This window comes from Camponotus floridanus, unplaced genomic scaffold (assembly GCF_003227725.1).
Source record: "Camponotus floridanus strain SB8 unplaced genomic scaffold, Cflo_v7.5 scaffold1, whole genome shotgun sequence".
Lineage (NCBI taxonomy): Eukaryota > Metazoa > Arthropoda > Insecta > Hymenoptera > Formicidae > Camponotus > Camponotus floridanus.
The window spans coordinates 1,946,348-1,970,235 of NW_020229214.1; the positions used below are offsets into that span (position 1 = coordinate 1,946,348).

Here is a 23,888-nt window from a genome sequence, read left to right on the forward strand (position 1 = left end):
AAAGGTATAGTATCCTGCTGGCGGCAGGCGGTATCCTATGTCCTATAAATCTCCGCCATCGCTTCTTGAGGGGGGGAACCGCGCGATTGGTTACGCGCATTAGAGAGTAATATCGGAGGAATTATTTGTTTAGCCGGCGATCCCGCGATATCTGTCGGTCGATCTATTTCCGTCGCGCACGAATGAACTTCGGCGGCGACGCGCGATTTAGCGGAAAGCATCGTCGACGAGGCACGGGGGATGAAAAAGGGAAATAAAGAGTCAGTCAACTGCGAATGGGCGGGGGCTCTCGGGAGGGGGCACCGACGGCGCCACGAGCAGCAGATGCGGTCCTTTAAGATCCTCGGGAAATTTTCTTACCTTTCGTCCTTTCCTTCTCGAGAAACTGACGAGGCGGGGTCGCGCCTCGGCAAGAAACAAACATTTGTTTAAACGATCCCGACAAGTCACGGCTATAAATACCTGCGGGTCGTTAATCTTGTCTTCGGTCGCGCCGGTTGTTCGTTAATGTATAATGTATTCTCACCCCCGTAGCTAAAACAATCAATTCGTTGGAGCCGCCAACACACCGTTCTTCAGGGTATAAAAAAAAAATACATCGTCCAGTGTCGATGACGAGGAACGGAGATGAAGGACTGCCGGGATTTTCCTTGTTTCGGGAATAGCGGGATCATCGGCGGGCGACTTAATGCGATTCCGCGGGCGTCGTTACGGGCTTACAGTATGCTCGTCTGTAAGAATTTCGTAGTAAAAACGGCATTCGATCCCCGACTGGAAATACCAATGTCGGCATAAGTTATTTCGGTCGTTTGCTGCAACTACGCCGTGAATACCGGAAGCTCGACGTCGCAAAGTGATGGCACGCAACCGTAGCTTTAGAGAGACTACTAGAGCTCCATTCGATGCACTACCCACACGAAAGCATTATAACTCCTTTTGTAGTGTCCAGCCATAATATCGTTTAATGCACGTTGGCGATGTCGCGATTGCTGCGAAAGAGAACCGTACATCGATATTGCAATACTGTTTCTGTGGAATATCGATTTTTACTTATTAATTTTACATAATCTCTTTGACTTGTTTCTTCATTTTGAATTTATTATGCATCTTTTAGTGGTTTTATGAATAAAATTATTATCCAATATTATTCATAATCTCTTAATACATTCACTTGTAGTCTATCATATTTTGAGCAAAAATAACAAAAAGTCTTCTCTTTCAGAACTAATTTTACTTTAAAATTATGCATATAATACAATCTCATTGTATAACATAATTTAAAAGTCCAATCGTGCATTAAAAGTTCAGTGAACTAAAGAGAGCAAATTAAATTTTACTTTAAATTATATTCTCTGTTAAGATTTTTAATTGGTACTATAAATCTTCAATTTTACTGCTCAAAATAAAACAGCTGATGATAGATTGCAAATACACACGATCTTTTTGTCGAATATCACATAAATAGATCATTATTCACTCGCGATTCGTTGTAATTAGTTGTCTAGCGTCTAGTATCGTTCCGATCATGTGGCATATAAATATTTCGGTTTCGCGGTATCGTTTTGCGTTCCCTCGTATGTCATAGCCGTCGACGGACCACCGGCGACAACGGGAAACAAATTCGAGGAACAAATTCGTGGTGTCGGCGAACGTGGAGGATCGCGATCCTCGTCTGGCGGACACGAGAAAGGAGACCCCTGCGGCGCGCGGACCGCCCCGAAAATATTTTTAATTTTATTATAGCCTGTAATATGGAAATTCTATGGTCGCGGTTATCAGGTGTGAATTGAATTATAGCGACTGCCGATGCGGCCCTATTATTTATACACGCTCGGGAAACACGTTCTCGCTTTCGCCGTGATCGTTCACGATAGTCGGTGATAGGGAACACGCGGCTCGCGATGGTAGTTTATAAAGCCTCGTGTCGGAGCGGTACTAATTCGTTACTCACACAAAATGGCGAGGCTACGCCGATGTATCGCGGTACATCGATGTCTGTCATCAATTCCTAAATGCTTGTAATATCCTGTCCGTGTTGGAATAAACCTTGACGTATTGTTGGTACAGACGATTCAATTTCTCTTTCCGCTTCTCGTTCCCTCTTAGTCTTGAAAATTTTGACATTTGTCATTTTATTGATACCTTCTCGTGCATCGGTGATTTCATAATGACTTTTCAAGTTGTTACACGTACGTAAATTTCTTACGTAAAACTCGCACAAAGAATTACTTTCGACATATCTTATATTTCATTCTTGTTACATAATGGTGTGATATCTCTTGGAATCTCGCTAATGGGCAATTCATCAGGTACAATCAGTCCCGATGACTGGTAATCGATATTGCATCGATCGGTTTTGTAGTCTTTCAGTAAAATGTGGAATCATAAAAACGCCGCGGAATACATTAAATTGATCTGTGATTATTGGACTGGATGTTCGGACGGAGAATCAATTTTCCACACAGACCCTCTCGCGAAGATATTCCATTTCCGAAATAGTGCACCTACTGTGCACGGAGATTGATGAATTCATGCTTCATCTGTTATCCAAAGTGTTGTTATCCAATTCTAAAGGTATCTTTTCTCAAGAAAATGGTTAAATTAAAAAATATTTTATATGATGAATCGAGGTAGTTTTTAATATTTTAATATTACAAAAAAATGCAGAACTGTGGCATAACTAATTAACGATTAATTAGCCAAATAATTAATTTAATCTTTTAATTATGTTAAATGTTAATGATTATTATAAATTTGAATTACATAATTTCTAATAGTAAAAATGTTAGGCTGACGAATTCTTTTTTTTTTTAAACAGAGGTTTCCAGTGTTTCTCGAGATTGTAATCGATAATGTATCTTTCAATAAATGTTTTAAAATCTTTGATAGCGAATGGCGCGTACATGTCTTCTTTTCGCGAAGGTGATCCATTTCAGATCGCTTCGAATTTTCTGCCAAATCAAAAAGTAAGTGTATACGAATAACATTGTGTATGTATCAGTTCGAGATGATCATATAACAGTCTATATGGGTTTCCTGCATGGCACTATAGCTGGTAGAAATGTTTCTCTCTTATGCAATAAAATGTTCATCTCGCGGGTCATTGGCCTCCTTTTTCGTATTTCCTGCTTATTCTCATATATTCTAGTATGATTCCTTTCATGGCAAATCTATAAAATTGTGTTTTCTATAAATCTATAAATTTGTATTTTTATAAATAATTGTTTTTGCTCAAGCATTGATAACAGAAAGTTTAAAAGTTTAGCATAAATATTATATTATTAGAGATATATATTTTATTATATTATTAGAGTTATATATCAAAATTTCTCTCTGTCATTATTTATAAATATTATAATTATCTTGTAAGAAGGCTTAATTAATGAAAATTTGAATTAGCATCTGATCAGTCAATAATAAATCTTTGATAATATTTATTTATATGAAGACACTCTCTATGGATATTAATGCTAAATAAAAAAGATATATTGAACATGTTAAACGACATAATAATTTTTTTAACAAAGAGCAAAATTTTGCTAATCGTTCTCCATGCTCATCTATTCAGGAGAATAGAAGTTACGAGCAATTCATGGGAAATACAGTAACCTAGTGGTGTAGAATTTGATGAGGTTTCGCTTATTCCTAGTACGAGAGCACCTCTGTTTGCTTGCCATTGTTTGTTTCACCTTTTGAATAGCTGTGGCGCCCTAGTTTACATTACACTAATTTGCTTCACTAAATTACTGTGTATTATGCTTGCGTATAGAAAAAATTGTAAGAATTATTGCTATGAATTTGCATAAATTACAAAAATAAGCGCATCAAATAATAAAACAAAATGATAAAAAATTATTTAAAGGATTATATATAATCTACTTACATAATTAGTAATTATATGTATTCAATGTATTTTAAATATAATTAATGTTATTGTAATTGATACTTTTATAATTATGATTTTTTTATATATTTAAGTTTTTAAAAAGTCAAACTTAGATAAAATAGAAACTTAGATAGAATAGAAACAATAGAAAAAAATATTTAAATACTTTATCTTTTTAGATTTTTGTAGAAAATAAATACATACATGTAATTTTATGCAATAATTATTTCTAACATTTTACACAAAAAAAAATAAATAAATTGTTTCTATTTTTGGGAAACTTTAATCATACTGTCGATTTTCATATTTGAATTCTTGATCTCCTCGTTTTTGCCAGTTCTCACGTTTGCAAAGATTACGCCGTCGATTCTGAATGACCAGGCGAGAACCTTGAGAATATTATGATGCGACACAAAGTCCGATGAAAGCTCACCCTTCTCGCAAATATTTCCAATAAATATCATCAATATTAACCATTAGTTAACGCCTACAACGTAAAGATCATACTTTTTCGATAGCTTTTTACCGCGTTACTTTTGATCAATACTCATTTTTATGTATATTAAACGTTTATGACGTATGCAAATTCTCGTGTACAGAGATGTGTATTTATATTACATATATATCGGTATTTATATATCTGTGGAGATATGGATATGTGTTGTTTGGTAGTAATATAAAAGAGTTATAGTATTAGTAATATAAAAATAGTTATAAATAATATAAAAGCTTGGTAATAATATATACGTTATTTGATAATAAAATACAATTTTTTCATCTATTTCAATTAATGTATCTCTCTATAAATTTTTTATTACACTAAAATCTTTTATTAAAGATAAGATACAAGTGTCGGTGCACATGTCTTGCATCGCTATAGCTAATACGAGACACGTTGTTGGCACGAAACGAAATATGATTTAACATCTGTCTCTTTGTTTCTTGACTAGCCACTTTTGTCAATATGCGAAATCTTATTTTGGACTCCTATTATGCTCTTTTTTAAATATTATTCAAATATTACATTTAAATTCATATGTGTATTATATTTATTCATTAGAAACATATATTTATTCATTATTATTCATTCTAATTGGAAATGTTCAAATGAAAATATTGAATAAAATGAGTTTTGTTTTTCTGAAATTTAATAAATTAAATTTCCATATTTATTTAATTTTGTTTTCCAAATTTTCTTATCCATTCAATTTTTTAATAAAAATTTTTTTATTAAGAAAATAAAAATATTTTTTATTATTCCTCTTAAGAAATTTAGTTGTTAGAAAGATATTAAATTTTATGAAACTGAAACATTATAATTTTTTTTATCTTCTAATTTATATTAAAATATGCTGTATATATTAATGGATGGGTAAGAATATGAATGAAAATTGAAAGGTATGCGGGAAAGTTCGTGACGTATAACGGATGCTACGCAAACTCGTGCGGACCAGGAAGATTCACAATGCAAGCATGGCCGATAATCCTGATTTAGACGGGTCCATATATTAGACTAAAGATCGTGAAATTGAATGGTGGAATCAGCGGAGAGAGCGATCCGGCTGTCAACCGCGAAGAACGGAGTATATCATGCGAAAAATAAACTCCCCCTCACGCGCGAACGGGGTTAGTAAATTTCGCAGGTGGGCTAAAGCTACCTGCTGCAATCCTCTCTCTTTTTCTTCTTCTTCTTCTTCGCTGTGGTCCACGTTCCAGGGCTGCCGATCTTGGTCTTTCCGTTGAGGAGTGCCACGAATGTCTGTCCCCAGAAGGCTCGTAAATCCTTGCATTTACTTCGCTCGTTCTGTCCTTACTTGGAGCGTAAATATGTGAAACCCGTCAAAGGTGAGGCACACACTGGCATTCGCCAATCGATTGCATCGTAGAGCATTGTTCCTCTTGAATTGTTGATCTTATATTCTTACATCATATGTATAGCACTGCTTGTGATTATTGCATTATTAATATTAATGCCACTTTTCGTGATTTGAAAATTGTATCAAATTGCAAAACAAAAATGTTTACTAAATGCATTTAATGTATTAATCATTTTAAACAAATTTAGTAAACATTTTATAAACTATATCTGTTGATTGCGAAATTACATCTTGAAACATATGAAGAGGATCGGCTACCAAAAGGAAAAGGTCTCACGCCTAGTCAATGTCGGATTATTACGTTCGGATACGAAAGCCACACTCCGTTATTATTAATGCGACCGATATTCATTCTATACTCATCTGTAGATACGATCTCTCCGCCCAACCAATCGGATAGCTAACGTCTAAACCCGTAATTACCATTAGCCCACCCATAGCGGATGCGATGCTACAAGTCGACTAACGAAAGTTTCAATTTACCTTCTATCATATTCCATGCAACTTGTTATCTTAAATTATGAACGTATATCCATAATGCGCTATAATATCATGCTATATTCTTAATTCAATTTTACATTATTAGGGGATTTATTCCTGATAATCATTATTTATTTTTATAATAATTATTTATTTTTATTTTTATATGTTTTAATTTTCTGCAATTTTTCTACTCAAATATGTACAACATCCTCTGATTTAATTATTATAAATAGTTTTTACACACTTTTACAAAAGTGCGTGTCATGATAATATGGTATATCTATGGGATTAGCAGACTGCATGTTCGTTATCGATACGTGAAGGAGTGTTGGTGTTATAATCTAATCATCGTAGAAGCGTGCCTTTCAAGCCTTTTTCCCCGAGTGTTGATCGACGCCCGCCATGTATCGTTATCTGACGTGAGATTTAAGTCAATCAATCATTCATTAGCTTACACGATCGCGGCGCACAATCGTCTCGTGCGGCCTATTAAACTATTAATTAATTCCATTTAACGAGAAATAAAAGATGACTTGCGTTTGTGGTTCCATGAAACATAGGTATGCAGCGGTGGTTAACGGATTGCGGAGATAAAGTCGTTCATAGACGCTATTTAAAATTTCTTCCGAGGCACCATGTAATTGCGGTTACCGCTAAGTTTGCTATTAATTATTTCTCGTGGCATTTCCTCGGTGATGAGTGTTGTTTTCTTTTTGTTTCAGGGCATAGCGAAGAATCTACAGCCACAGGAACGGTAAGTATCGGCATGACTTGTCATTCGGATAAGACAGACCTCGTATAAACACCATGACCGCTTGCCTCTCCTTTATTCCGCAAATATCTGCACTTTGTAGTACGGTGCAGAATTTCGCTCCTGGCAGACAGGGGATGATGCATGAACGTACTAAAGCACATTAGCGAGATGGACAGAGCGATGTCGCGCCGTGGTAACTCGATCCGCGAAAAGAGAGAAAGAAAAAAAAAATAGTTTCGTTCGTTGATAAATCGCGTCATTTATAAAAATTATAGCAATGATTATAGTGGTGCGCTCTCGAAGACGCGATACTTCTCACTTGGTCAGTTACATAAATCTAAAGGATCACATTAGCTCGCCGTTAATAGCTTTTAAATCGATTCGTATCCCAATAAATTTCACCGGGAGCTTTTTTTTAATAACATCTCTCAGCGCGCGTACACGAACGAGGGTTGTTTATTTATGGGGAATCGTTGGTTCGAAGCGGACGTTGGTTCGTGCGCGTTTTCGTATCTACGTATGCTCGCACGCACGTATGCACGCACCTGGTATGTCTCTCAGAAGGTTTTGATATATCGAAAGGGATGGTGAAACTATTTGGGCCGACACCCCCGCCTAATCCAATCCCTTTTGCTTGGAACCTCAGATTCCTCGCTTCCCTTAATATATCATCCAGTCGTACAGATCGCGCCCCTCGAAAGGCCTCTCTCCTGTATATACGCCATCTCGGTCGATTAGATCTTCCTATCCTTACTCATCTACGCGAACGAAGGAAGACGTCATGTTTATATTTTACGATTCAAGTAGCGCAACAATTTTTACGAATGATCGATAAATTGAAATACCATTCAGCACGCATTATAATCTGGCCATATTTATTGTTGCAGATTTACGACGACAATATTGCTGGAATCGTTTCCCCGTCTCAAGTATATCATCGATCTGACAAACACGTGTCGCTACTATGATAAAAAGGTAAGTGATAAAGCTAAAAAGTTGTTAAATTATCAGTAAATAATTTTTTAAAATTATATATAAAAATTAAACGTTCATCCACAATAGTGATATCTCTATTTTCAATAATTAATCTATTGATAATTGCATTACTTTAAAAATAAATTTTTTCGAATAGTGCATAATACATGTAACATACAACGTAAATAAGTTAGTTTGAGATCGTTGCATGCGATTAAAAAGGAGCGACATGCAGGCAATATCGTCTGATGAAATAATACTGATATTGCCACGCAAAGTTAATGCGAAAACATATTGCGTACCGTTCGAGTTTCAAGCCGTAATTCGCTATGTTTATGCACGTACTTCCTTACCTTTCAGTAACTCGAGACAAGAGAGATCTTCTCTTCTCACTCTCTCGCAAGCTGTCACCTGCTGCATTCTTTGATCGAGCAGATATACAGATTCTTTCCTCTCTCTTCCTCGAACTTTACGGTTTGACCGTCTGCATTATCTCCATTTGTCTATCATATTTTTCTTTCTCCCTCCGCTTTACCTGTCCTTTTCTGCTCTCACTCCGACTTATTAATATCGCATTGGAATCGGTTTCGATTTAAAAATGCTCGAGAGCAGCCCAACTAATTTGTAACGAGAATAGAGAAGCCGCGAGCTAATGAACTTATTATTAGATTTTTGGAATAATCGGCTGCCAGCGATTCTCGATTGGCTGACTGATCGCTGGTTCGAGTCGGCGGTGTGTCGACCAAGCGAGAATATGTCCGCGGTGTTTTCTGGGTCAGAGCTGTCAGGACCAAAGACCGATCAATTATATTAATAAGTCGTAGAGTCGGTTCGGTCACTCCATCTTCTGCTTTTTGTCCCGACTTCACCGACGTTTGGACAGCCATTTGCCACGCGAGGAATCTCACTAAGGGGATATATGTTTTTAAAACAATACACACAAACGCTGCGCCGTAAACCTTAATAGCGCTGCGAGGCAACGATAATTAACAGAGAGATCTTTCGGTGTCGCCCACGCCTAATTAGAGCGCATTATACATATATAATGAAGCGCTTAGCCTTTAATTTTTCTGTTTGTGATAGATGTCCCAACAGAAAATAAGATTATAAAGATAAAAGATGCATTCCCGATTCGTGAAGATTTTATCATCGGATTTTATCAGATGTGGTTCTAGCTCTCTTAATTTTGTGTATAATGCACTCTGATTTTTAAGATATGTTATAGAATGTAAAGTGCATTAAATATGTGACTAAGTATTTTTACATAAAGATATCAAAGAATTTACAAATAGAATTTTCATCATGAAATATCGCGCATTCCCGATTCGTGAAAATTTTATCATCGGTATCAGATGTGGTTCTAGCTCTCTTAATTTTGTGTATAATGCACTCTGATTTTTAAGATATGTTATAGAATGTAAATTGCATTAAATATGTGACTAAGTATTTTTACATAAAGATATCAAAGAATTTACAAATAGAATTTTCATCATGAAATATCGCGCATTCCCGATTCGTGAAAATTTTATCATCGGTATCAGATGTGGTTCTAGCTCTCTTAATTTTGTGTATAATGCACTCTGATTTTTAAGATATGTTATAGAATGTAAATTGCATTAGATATGTGACTAAGTATTTTTACATAAAGATATCAAAGAATTTACAAATAGAATTTTCATCATGAAATATCGCGCATTTCCGATTCGTGAAAATTAAAACACTGGTATCAGATGTGGTTCTAGCTCTCTTAATTTTGTGTATAATGCACGCTGATTTTTAAGATATGTTATAGAATGTAAATTGCATTAGATATGTGGCTAAGTATTTTTACATAAAGATATCAAACAATTTATAAATAGAATTTTCATCATGAAATATCGCGCATTCTCGATTCGTGAAAATTAAAACACTGGTATCAGATGTGGTTCTAACTCTCTTAATTTTGTGTATAATGCACTCTGATTTTTAAGATATGTTATAGAATGTAAATTGCATTAGATATGTGACTAAGTATTTTTACATAAAGATATCAAAGAATTTACAAATAGAATTTTCATCATGAAATATCGCGCATTCCCGATTCGTGAAAATTTTATCATCGGTATCAGATGTGATTCTAATTCTCTTAATTTTGTATATAATGCACGCTGATTTTTAAGGTATGTTATAGAATGTAAATTGCATTGGATATGTGACTAAGTATTTTTATATAAAGATATCAAAGAATTTATAAATAGAATTTTCATCATGAAATATCGTGATACATACATTTTCAAGATTAATTTTTTTTTTAACTTGCTATAATTTAATTTTACTTTTGCTGAGATTAAGAACTAAAGATACTCCTGAGCGTGTGAAAGAATTTCTTGTTTATTATTGACGGCAAGAGAAGAGAAAATAGCTCGAGATAACCATTAAGAGCAATACTGCACGATCACGAGGATTGAGTTTCTAATATCTCGCTAAAAGCAAAGTCAAAAAGATTGATTATTATGACGTGATCTGTCATTAGGGTGGAGAAACAAGTGGTAACTGTTATCTGATAGCGCTCATAACGAGTTAGAACTACATCGTCGTTGTTCTTGTTGATATTTTTTTAATAACTAAAAATAACAGTAAATGTTAATGCATTATATGACATGTGCACATTAATTTTTAATACTATTATTCGACCTTGATTATTTAAATGTTAATTGTTTATATTTTTACGTTAACTTTTATTTTTTATTTTAGTCTGTTTCTGCTTTAGATTTGTTAATATTATGAGATGTAAGAACATTGATTAGGGACAGATAGAGAGATTCATAAATATGTAATACTCGTTGTTGCCTCCAGGTGAACACACTTGCCAAGGAGTATTTTCCGAGATACGAATGACTGTGAATCTTGCTTTCATTCGTGTCGATTAGTGTCGTATATTTTCTTTCCGCCTTTGCAAGCTTCATAACGATCGATTGTTTCGGTTTACCGACGTTCGGTTTACATCACACTCGGATGACACGCTCGCATTCAGAGACGTATGATTACTCGCATTGTTTGTAATTGACGGTTTTATGTGTGATAATTAGTGATTCTAATGAGTGCTCCGAGACAGTTTAACATGACAATAGCTTGGCCGATCAAATTATAGTTCTCGTACTCAATTAATGCATCTGCGTTTCGCTGCGACAGCGAACACACTGCTTTTGTTACGTAACAATATGTACGCGATTGTTTATATTGTTGACGTCTTTGTTTTAGGAATTTACAAATGCTGGTGTTAAATACGAGAAGATTGCTATACCAGGAAGAAAAGTGCCGCCTATGGACCTAGTTAAAAAGTAAGTATAATTGTTCATTATTTATAATATTACTCTTGTAATCGCTATGACACGTGTTACTTCATTCATTGAGGCAACTTAAGTTGGCTTAAAGAACATATAATTTGTTCAGTCGCGCTAAATCTTAGAATACGCTGTTAGAATATGCTCTTAAAAACATTGCAAATTTTGTAAATTTCTTGCAATAGTTTAATTTCAGAATTTCTTATATTTCTAATAAAAAGCTTAAGATTCAAAGATATCATTTATTCTATTACAACAAGTAGTCATTTTTACACAGAATAATTTTCTATCAAACTCTGTGATGGATTCCGCAAACAATCCAACCGATTTATGTAAGATATAACATATAAACTTTTCTAATACGATTTTAACTAATCTTTAATTTAATTTAAATTATATTTTTACGTTTACTATCCTTCTCACAGCGATCGGCGATTGATCAATGTGAGATTCGTATAGTGTAAGTGATGGTCGATTAATCATTCTGTCTGCAAATCACGTTTTAATTTTATAAGAATGTTTACTACAGCGTGTACCCTTTTTTTATCTCTGAACATTCGAGAAATCAGAAGCGAGTATCGCATCAGAAATTTACGCTTATCGTTCTTTTTTTCCTTCTTCCTCTTTGTCTCTCTCGATATTTTCGTCCACTAATTTAAGTCGTAAAATACACGCTATATAGCGAATCGTGTTACACTGTCCGAAATTCCTTAGTTCATATTGCATCGAGTAATGAGTTTAGTTACGATCCACCTTGCATGATGAGACTGATATTTGCGATAATTTTTGTTCTGTTCGGCTAATCATTATCAAAGAACGATGATGCAATTTCCGCATCATCAATTTAATAGCCTTGTTGCATAGACATGGTTTTTGAAATGACTGAATTATTTTCAGAGTCGTAGATTTTTACATTTTTAAAAATTTATATTGTCTACGATATAAGAAAATATATAGTGACATTAAGCATCCTTTCAATAATCTTTTTTATTATTAATTCTTTTTCATTATAACTTTTTTAATTTTAATAATATAATATTACTTTAATAATAATATTTTAACTTTAATAATACTATTTTAATAATAATAATTTTTAATTTTAATAATACATATTTATAATAATACATTTAATAATACATATTTATAATGAATTTACATCTCAGGGTTTTATGTAATATATTTAGACTTATAACAAGATATTACATTAAAAAAACAAGATATTACATTTAAAAAAATTTCTTTTTTAATATACTTATTTAAAATTATTCAAAAATTAAGTTTTATTCTTTATTTTATAAATTTTTTTTTATTTCTAATATCTCTGAAATTTATATAAATATAACTATCTAGACTATTAATAGATATTATATCAATGATCTTATTTCTTTACTTAATTGGTCAAGATTTTCGATAACGGAGAGGATGCAATTATTAAAATCTTCATCTGATGATCGTCAGGTAGTCGGAAGAGGCTTAATAAAATTCTCGAAATTTCTACGGTGTTCAAGATAACATCCAATACTTCGCTCGTGCGGGATGAGAACGCATATTAACCTTTGCATGGCGCCATCATACGCACGCGTGTGGTTTTTCTCCAAACGATATATGCAAAACTGTCTGATGGAGCCGGTCAGTCGACTAATTAACTGCGGTAAATGTCCAATGATTTACCGAATATTGTGCTGTATTTTTACTCGTCTTCCGTCTTCTTATTTTTTTTTCTTTTTCTTCTCTCTCTCTCTCTCTCTCTCTCTCTCTCCGTTATTATGTGTGTGTAAAAGAATCTCTAAATACTATATAATTAATTAATGTGTAAGAACAATATTATACGATCAGAAAAGAGCAATGTTCAAGTGCTGCAATTAACGTGGCGATTTCTTATGAGATATAAAAACTATTTATTATTACGGTAATGAAGGTATTAATTATCGTATCTCCCAAATATTTGCGGAGAAATATAAAGACATTTCACGGCGATATTCAACGCGATTATTTCTCGCGGCAAGAGTGCTACTAAAAACACTTTCGTAAGTGCAGTGCGCGTAAAACATGACATGGGCATATTCTTTTAACAACATCGTGTCGCATTAAATACTATTTACTTGTTCGACTGACCGGGAAACGTAATAAATATACGAGATATTTTCTTAATTTAAAAAAGAAATAATGTTGATTGGTCCATCCGACCGAGCGGGTTAAAGCACGACCTTTCGCGATCATCCGACATCTCACTCTCCTTTCCCGGTCGTCGATCGGCCCGCACAAAGGACGCGGCCCGATTTGTATAATTCGAGGATAAAACGGTGATTCGCATCAACGGTTAATAGCCAACAGGTATGCGAATAGCCCGTCTGGTCCCGACATACTACTCTTTTGTTAGTCTCTTTGAGCGAGTCCTGATGGCTTTGTGGCTCGGCTGTTGCGCGACGTGTAATTAACTGCATCCTTGATAGGATCGGATCGGTTACTGACGCTGCCGCGGCTAAAATGAAGGAGAAAGAGATCAAGAGAGATGGCGAAAGAGGAAGGGGGTACGGAGTAGGTGAAAACTAGGCGCCACTTAATATCCTAGATATCCTTGAACTTTGAAAGCGCAGAGGTAGACGAGACGTGGAGATGGGACAAGCTAGCTAAGTCAACATGGACGGAAATCAGGAAGGTGAAGACCTTCTTTTTTGTTCGAACTTTATTCTATTTAGCTTTAATCGGTCCTTCAGAAGTGCTCGTATCGATGAAATTTACCAGCCAGTAATATTGACTTATGTCAGCTGACTTTCTCATTTTTCGCTCGCCCGGAAGATCAAAGTTGATCCTTTCCCTCAAGGATGTCCTCGCGAACGTATCTACGAAACGTCAAAAATATCTTTATAGCAGGCACTGATGCTCGTGTTGTCGTTCGAAAATGGTATTCGGAAGGTAAACGACGTTTCCTTATTTCGCAGTGCTATGCATGCAGGATTAACGATTGGCAATTAAAGGAGAAATCGTGAGAAAAAAACGAGCCAACATATGATTATGTTTATTCGCGACGGAGTCTTAAATTTGACGCAGCTAATTGCGCATCTTGAATGCCTAACTGGATTCATGGCAAGAAATGGCGTTTATTCAATAATTAATTTACCTTTGGAAAATTAATAAAATTGATAAAAATAAATAACGTACAGATATAAATTATACACACATTTATCATTCTTTATAAGTCAACTTTATATCATTGGTTGCAAATACAATTTTGAGAATTATTTTATATAATTATTAAATTTTAATATATATATAAATGCTCAATAGAAAGAAATACAGATAGGTCTTATTAAAAATTAAATAATATAACTTTACAATTAAATAACATGTATAAATAAAATATGCTAATGTTACTATCTTGAAAAAATTAATAGACCTCTAGGGACAACAACACGCGTGTTTGATAGCATTTGTTCCGTGTAAACGAGTAAGCTAGTTATTGATAATCACGTTGATAGCGGCTCGTTAGTCGCATGCGCGGCGGATTAAGCAATTTCATGTGAAACACGATGTTAATTGAAACATAAGCGCATGCAACGTGAACCTGATGCGAGGACTGCCGAGCTGCAGCACTGGCTCGAGTTCCTTGTACTCACGATGCATAAGATTGTGCACAAGTCGATTTATGTTGCACCCGACTATATTCATCAACGTTGTCAACTCTCCACCTCCGCATCCAACACGCCGCCCCACTGTCATTTTCCTGGCGATTCTAGACTCTCTCTCTTTGCTTCGCCAGTTTCTCGTGTCTATACTTTGTTAGGTATGTTGAGGAGATAGATCGAAACTGTTTCTTTCGCTTGTTTTGATATAAATGAGATTCAATTTCAACGCATCTATTAAATGTGCCACAAGATTCTATTTGTAAATGATCAAACTCATAAAATTTATGCGTTTAATTAATTGAAAGTAAAACGAGATAGTTGACATAATTTTGCTGCAAAATAATATTTGATAGAAAATGTAAAGTTAATCATAAAAGTTAAGTTTCTGATTGAAAAAAATCCAAATTAACGTCTATTAAACTCTTTTAAATAAAAGTTGTTTCACGAAATTATTAATTAATTTTGCATGTATATTTTATAATTTGAAAAAATTATATATACTTTAAAATAAAAATTAGGAGAATATTTATAAGATAATAGGTTAATGTATCATAACATTTATATTGTGACGTGATGGTGATCTGATTAATGAAATGTGATCGAAGAACTATACTATGATCTTAAAACGAGTACATGCGAAAGTGCAAGAAACGTGGGTGTACAACAGACGTCTTTATTCGCAAGGACATTGAACATAAGTTTCCACATGTTCTCTGTCTTGTATTGCAGGATGTTGCGTATATATTCTGCGAGCGTAATAAGATATTCTTTCGCGATTTCCGGGGAATACGAGAGAAATCATTTGAAAAAATCGAAACTATCTTAGCTTTATGAATAAATTATTACTATTATTGTGAAAAATATATATAACATCCGTAATGTCTGCAATACATTAATTAAACCAGATTTGATTATCGATCGAGAGAATTACGTAGCTGATATATATAATTCAAAGATACTACATATACCTTGCGTGAGCGTATCTTCTAAATTAATAACGCACACTTCAGCGGGCTGAAAACATAATTAAAAAGTATCTTTGGACTTTCTGCAAGTTTTCAACACAGGAAATCTATATCTCGCCAAAAGGGGAAAGGTAATCTCCGAAGATCGCGCGAACATAAATGCCGACGACGTTTCTCTGAAAGATCGTCGATTGGTTCCTTTAGCGCCCGGGGCGAACCCATCTCAAATATTCTGACGTGTGGCGTCTCGGGGCCGGTGCCCTTACGGAGCGCGGAGAAATCACGGGAGAGGCATGTTTTGGCAAGTGATTGTGGGTGGTAAAACGTACTCGCGCGTTTCTCTCCCATCCGTATAATGCGTCCAAGCGCGTGCACGTTGCTTCATATTTCCGGTGCCGTTAATTCGGCTCGCGGCGACCCCGGCGAGTACGGACGACGCTACAAGTCGTTCTCGAGGAGCAAGAGAGATTCCCAGCTCTCTCTCATCTCTTTGTTCTCTCCTTGGCAAGCGTCTCGCGTCGAGACGGCGAAGGAACGTGCGTACGCGCGTCTCACGCTCGGGACCACCCGGGCGATCGCTTCATTACGTAAATTCGCCACCACTCGCGTCCTCCGCGTCTTTGCGTGCACGCGCCTCCTCGTTCGCCTCCTCGTGCGATATGAGGTAATGGTGCAAAAGCGATTTCGCGTGAAACATCGAATAAACTTCCTCGTCTGAGGATTCGACGAAGCGATCGATCGTTCTCGATCAATAGAACATAAGTATGCATGCATTAATGTTAATTTTTTCCTCTACTCGAACATAATTATTTAATATTCAATATTACTGGCTATCCGTCATTGATCCTCGAATATAAAAAAAGAACGAAATCTTATTGTTTAAGTTTGATAGTACTTTATTTTTGAAGGAAATTTTATTCGGGATTTAATTGCATTTAAATATATGTTGGAAACCAGCTTAAAAAACGCGACATCAAATTTATGTAAAGATACATTCAGATTTATTCTCTTTTTTGCGGGTTTTTAAATCGTACTATATGCATATGGTTTTCGAAAAAAAATTCTGAATCATCGTCAAAATATATATTACATTTCTGATCGTAAATTCTGTGGTAAATTTTATCTTTGATAAATTTCTGCAATTAACTGAAATCATTTCGAAATGGAGATATATAGTTGCATATTTAAAATTGAATGCATTTAAAAGGTATATGCTTTATATGATGACAAATTGCGCACTTGGAAGAGATGGAATGACCGTGAAAACAGGCGTGTACCGAGTGTTGCTATAACCGTGCGCCTTCCGTGCGCGACTCTGATTGAGAAACAGTCAGTCGGAGTGTTTGCGCAGTACTTCTACGATATCTTCGGTGTTCCGGGATCTGTTCTGGGAGTATAGCCATACAAACATCGGATAACCGTTCATCTACCTACCTACGACCACGCGGTCCATGCATTAAACATTCTCAAACACGATCTCACGTCCAGCGATAGGCCACCTTCGCTGGTCCAGGTGTACTTGTGTAAAAACACAATTCGCGGTCGTGAATTTCGACGAATGCGAAACAAGATGCTCATTTCTTTGTAATTAAACGTGTCGCATTCTTCTTCTCTTCAAGGATTCTCTCTACTTTTTCTGCGTGTCGTGCGTATATTGCCATACCTGAATAATAAAGCGCTTAATATTTACAAATAAATGAAATATGCTGTGTAAAAATGCAAAGAGAAATATAGATATACTTGTGTAAATTCGTTGATTGCATTTCGTTGTTAATGTCAATGTCTTTACATCTGTCAAAGAAATAAATTAGTGATTTTACAATTAAAAATTACTAACCAATTGAACATCGCTTCATAATAATTTATAGAGGCATTTTAATAAAATTTATAAATAACCGCATTTAAATAAATTTAATGACGATACTAGTTGGAGCTTTCTTCTTTCGTCTTTTCTTTTAAATGTAGGGCAACGGAAGGAAGATTGATGCGAAATATAGACATGAATAAAAATAAGAGAAAACGAATTTATGAGCGGAAGAAAGGGCAGCCAAAACTGCGCTTGGAACGGTAGGAGCTCTAGGTCAACTCTGACCATAAGATGACCACATACTTCATTTCCAAGAAACTTGATCAGAAACATTTTCAAAATATCGAACTTTAATTCAAATTCAGAAATATATTGAATTCCCTTATTTGATCGAGACATATTAAATTTATAGGCAGAGTACTGTATATCACAAATAGAAAGACGCGCCAAATCGCTTACTCTTAAACATTTTCCGCAAGGTGTAATTCTAGTCATTCTGGGCACATATTGTCTTCTATATTCTGTTGGATATTGTGTCGCTCTTGTGCGTCTCACTCTATACGTTCCAGGAGCAACAGTCGATTCTGGAACATAACTAGGCTGTGCCGCGCTTCTCAATCGTTCTAAAGTTTCTCTTGCCAGCTCTAGAAAAATAAAATAATATTGGACGAGTTATCGAGACATTTGAATATAACGTGCATAAATCGTAACGCAGTTGATGCAACTTACGTCCCAAATCTTCTTCATCGTCAAAATCCTCGACGTCTGACACAGCGTCGACTAAGTAGAAAAATTTGATTAGATAATTAGAATTAGATAATTATCTTACAGTTCTATATTCTAATAATTATTTTATAGTTTTTTTGTATTAAATAATTTGAAGCATATATAAATTTGCAGCAACTTTGTAATCCAGAATAAAGATAAGCATATAATTAGCAATATGCATAAAAATCTTATTTTAGACTAATTTTTTAGATTTGATTTACTTAATCATATTTCGCATTATACATATATCTTACATGCTTATATTTATACGATGAATCATAGTGTGCTATTGTCTGATTATACCCGAGTTTTGTGCTTACAATCGATTCGTCGTGGAACAATGGCCACTCCAGCTGTGAGATCTATTCCACGTGGACCTCTCGTAGGGATTCGTGGAATAGTACGTGAATAATCTCGTGGGGTTCTCCGTGATGGAGTCGATATGTATTCTGGTGCAATATCTCCCTCATGATATCGTGTCGACGTACGCCATTCTTCTGGTGGTGATCTGAAGTTTATAAGATTTCCAATATATCCTCAATAAATCAGATAATCTTTCACTTTGATCGTAGAAATGTTGATAATTTAGGTTATATACGTCTCAAGATCGGAAAATGCAGTATAATATTCTTCTGTAGCAGGATTACTCCGATCGCAAGTACACATAGCTACTTATCCGCGATTTTCAACAAACATGTATTTTATAATTTTGAAAATATTGCCAAAAAAATTTTTTTACATAATTTAAAGAATTACGTCAATTATAGGCTTACATGATAGCGCATGTCGATCAATGACACTATCGATTGCCTTTCTCATCATTCTTCACGGTATAAAAACAACGCGTGTTGTGTACTTTTATATACACACGTGTCTACATATTTTTATAAACCATAAAATTTAAGTAAAAAAAAATTTGCGTTTTGAGATTATTAATAATACATAGCAGAATGAAAGAAATAAAGAGGCAAAAAATTCTCATTATGTCATGATTGTACAGGAAAAATAAATTAAAAATTAAAAGATTTCACGTCAAGATATGCACAAGTCAAATAAAACTGCTATTTACCTATGTTGACGTGAAGTACGAATCGCTATAGGCACAAAGCTATTTGACTAGTTGTCTTCGACTCGATTAAACATCCATGATTCTTTTTTTTACGTTTTCTCTTTTATATTTCGATCATCTTTTGGCCAGACGAAATCTATCGTAAAAAATCCTTCGCCTAACGGAAGTTTTATATGTCCTCGCGGATGACAATCAGGGCCTGTCTGCATCCTGAAAAAACTCGTAAGCGCCATGGTGTATTTATTTATCATCATCTCGTTGGACAGCAACTGTAACGTGATATCTATTTAGATTTTTAAATAGCGGGCGACGATGAAATTTTTAGATAGCGCGATTGTGTTACGCAATCGCATCGCCCTCACGCGTGGACACGGCCCGATCGTGATCTCACGGTAAAGTTACGTACACGCACGCACGCATGTACGCACGCACGCACGCAAACGAGCACGTAGTACGGTGGGCGCGTGCGAAGGACCACACACCGTGCGATATTCAAATGAACGCCGCTTACGACCGACAATCGCGCTACCATAAATGTCATTTCGCGGTTTCACGGGCGCTTCACTTTATTCCAGTCGAATGCCTCCGACGCGTCCGTCACACGTGATTTTCATGGTTTATGTAAAACCGGCCGGAGTTATCGGCAACATAATCTCGATATACGCTCTATAGTTAATTAGCGACGAAGTCGCTTAGACTTGAGAAGATTGTAAGACCCCGTGTTCCATTAACACCTTGGTTATGGATACCATGTGATTTCCAGTAGGCGCTATTAATTGCCATAAAAGTTGCGCATACTTATATGTAACGTTATTTATAAATCTGAAATTATTCAAAATATATTATATATTTTATAAATAATATATAATTTATTTAATAATATATAATATATTTAATATTTTATAAATAATATATAATATATTTATAATATATATATAAATAATATATATGTAATATATAATATATTTTATTAAATATATTATAATCGCGCGACGCATATTATAAAAATAAATTTTTAAGTAATTTATAAGTTGGTAAACTTTTGGAAAAAATAAAAAAATTAACAATTAAATTGAACGGTTATCTAAAAACTTGCATAATGAGTTTAAAGTATGAAAATTGTTCTATCATAATATCTCTCTTCATATCAGTATTTGCATTAAATAATAAGAGTGCATTATGGACAATTTTTTTTAATCATAAAAGATTGGAAAGTATATTAAAAACATAAGTAAATTAAAAACGCACAAAATTATATAATATTATGAATTATATGAATTATATGAATTATATGATTATACGTCACGAGACGGAATTACATTATTAGCTGAAGTATTTTCAGTAACTGAATTAATCAATTTTGTTAGTCAACATCGGAATGAGATAAATGATATTTCGCGACATTGAATATAAAGATAAACATGCGATTTATACATATATAGATATATGTGTATGTATACGCAATGAAACCTATGCATTTATAGTGGGTAACGCAGTAAAATATTCTTGGAGTGGAGTTTGTCACTGATGGATGACTGGTTTTATAAATATTGATATGGCCATTCATCTCACATAGCGGGTCAGATCTTTTGATTTTGATTTTCCGAAGAGGACGGCATAGAAAATATGGTCATCGCGCTGATGACGCTGATGATGATGATGATGATGATCATCATCATCATCATCATCAGCATCATCGTGCTGGAGCTGGTTTTCGATATTGGGTTTTTCGAGGGGAATTTCTACAGGGTGGAGTGCGAAACGCCGTGTTCAACGACACCTCCGCGTTCGCCTCGAATCTGTAATTCAAATCCGAAAGTCAAATTAATTTAACACTCGTCATTTTTCACGTTTCGGCGCCGCACCGCGGCACGCGGAGCCCCGGCAGCTATCTTTCAATATTTCATCTCGGAGAAGGCCGTGCCCACTCCGCCTTCATCCCCCGTGATAGATGCATTTCTCCGTGATTGTGCTGTCACGTTTTTGAAACGAGGAAGACGCGCCACGAATATTTCAAGTATTATAAATGCGCGACCGTGTGAGCGAATGACAGTCGACATTGTGCGTTACTCTGCTACCGATACGTATTTAAAAGATATATTTTATTTTTTACATTGACCTTGTAGACGATGTACTGCAAACTACGAGCCGTAAATGTAAGTTTCTCTTATCACGTGCGTTAATTATGATGTACTGTTGTAAAAATAAATTTTTCGTCAGATTATTAAGATTATTATGACATTTGTATACTTGTGTGTGTGACAACTCTAACAATAAGAATACAGTTTACGATTCGATCTTAGTGCGTTCACACATCTCCTCCCTCCTCCCTCAAACGAGATGATGCTCCTATTTCAAGAGTCATTATGAGTTAACAGGCATCGCAGGTTATAAATACTTCTCACCTCGTAACCCATCGGTATTGAACGGTGGTCGAGACCAGTCGGCAAGTCGTGAATGAGTTAGTGCTTATAATCGCGTTAGTCTAATCGGTGGTATAGGGAGTCCGTTTCGGAGTTGAAAGGGACCAAAGGCACTAAAACGGTCCTATTAAGCTCTATAGACCGCTACAATTGGGCCACCCAATCCCCGTACAATGATGAACATAGTAACTTTTTGGAGAAGTTTATCGCGTAGCCGCGCTCACGATTGAAAAGATTTTATGCTTGTCACCACTATTCTCATATCCATGGAAACTAAATGTTAACACATTTATCAAACTTATCCGAAGAAGAGTATTCTACGTATTACATATAACAATATCTCCCACAGATTATTAATTAATTCTAAAATATATACATATGAAATTTGACAAATTTTTGATAGCAATGAATTGCCTTCTCTTTCTTTTCACATAGTAACATATTTAATTATTATTTTAAATATCGATAAAATATTTTTAAAAAATTATAATTGTTGCATACATATAAATAATAAAATATATATAATAAAAATATTATATATAATCTTATATATTTTTAATATAATATTTAACACATCAATATTACATGTTGACATCAACGTGACATGGAATGTCACATTAGTAATGTTTCCGGAATTCTTCTAGGAACGCAAGAAGAATATGTGTATAATGTGTGTATTTCTGTAAATCGAGTATTTACCGAATCAAAATAGAGGCTTAATTCATTAATAAATTTGTTCCCATCTCTCCTGTTCTTGTTCTCGAGGACGGTGATGAAGGAGAGCCGACGTGATGCATGGCTGCACCTCGTAAACTATTATATAAGCGCCACTCTATCTCTCTGAATCTGCGAAGTTTCGAAGAGATCCCTTTCTCTTGTCTCTCCATTTCTCCTTGCCTTTTATCCCATAGATCACAAAGAAGCCGCCTCAGTAAGTTCACAGTAAAGTTTATAGGAGACAAAAGGGGAAATGTGTTGCCCGTTGAAAAATCGCCGCCGCTGCAGCTATTATTAATTCACGTCAGGGACGCGTGAGCGCCGTGTTTTCATGACATAATTCGGAATCGATTTAACTTCTTAGCGCCCTTACGTGACGCATAAAAGATTCGTACTCGCTGCACTCGCCCGTAAGTCAGGATGTGCAACGTCCCGGCTCTTAAGTCTCATTACCATACCCCTTCGTTTGCCGCTCGGCTTCTGCATACCTATTACATACACTTATTACACCGCCGGTTTACTCGACCGGTTACCAGCACCTGAATATTTATTTAGCCGATTACTTTTTTCATCGGCTCCATGGAAATTCGATCGCCGTCGCGCTGGCTGCTTCGTAAAATTATAGACAGCAAATAAAGAGAAAATAAAAAATTTCTGTCTCCTCAAAGGCGGCGTTATTATTATGCATGTTTGTAACATTTATATATCAGGTATATTTAAGATGTTAATTATATTATTTAATCAAGATAAAAATAATTATTCTTCCACGTAAATAATTAAGTAGGAAGAATGTTAATGCTCGTTAGTAATAAGTTGTTCTACAAACTGATTATTATTACAAAAATACATGTAAAACGCTGTTAAATATACATGTTATGCCAATGATACTTATTTTTTTATAGGAAAGTTTTTTAGCTGGCTCCGGTCACGTAATATTATATAAATTTAAATTGATTGTTGAAAAGTAGATTCTCTCATCTCGTAATATCTTTTTGGAAAATAAAATTATAAAAAAAATAAAGATTAATGTACAGCTGTTGCTTTGTTAAAAGTAAAAATTTTTGCTCTCTTTCCTTGCAGATTCTTTAAAGTGATGGACGATTTCATGGCAACATGCGGCGAAGGTGAGTTTGCATTACATAAAAAATATTATATATTCGCCGACTCTTTATTATAAATTATATACAAGTTTCTATCTTTCTAACAAAGTTTTCT

The 23,888-nt window shown here is 34.9% G+C and overlaps 1 protein-coding gene across 1 annotated transcript in view; it reads left to right on the top strand.

Annotated features, from left to right (window-relative positions):
• LOC105250421 (RNA/RNP complex-1-interacting phosphatase) overlaps positions 1–23,888 on the top strand; it is a 42,512-nt gene that overhangs the window by 10,140 nt on the left and 8,484 nt on the right. The window contains exons 3-6 of the mRNA XM_025407357.1: positions 6,969–7,000; positions 7,888–7,975; positions 11,216–11,295; positions 23,754–23,797. Coding sequence (XP_025263142.1) covers positions 6,969–7,000; positions 7,888–7,975; positions 11,216–11,295; positions 23,754–23,797 — 244 coding nt within the window. The remainder of the gene's footprint in view (positions 1–6,968; positions 7,001–7,887; positions 7,976–11,215; positions 11,296–23,753; positions 23,798–23,888) is intronic.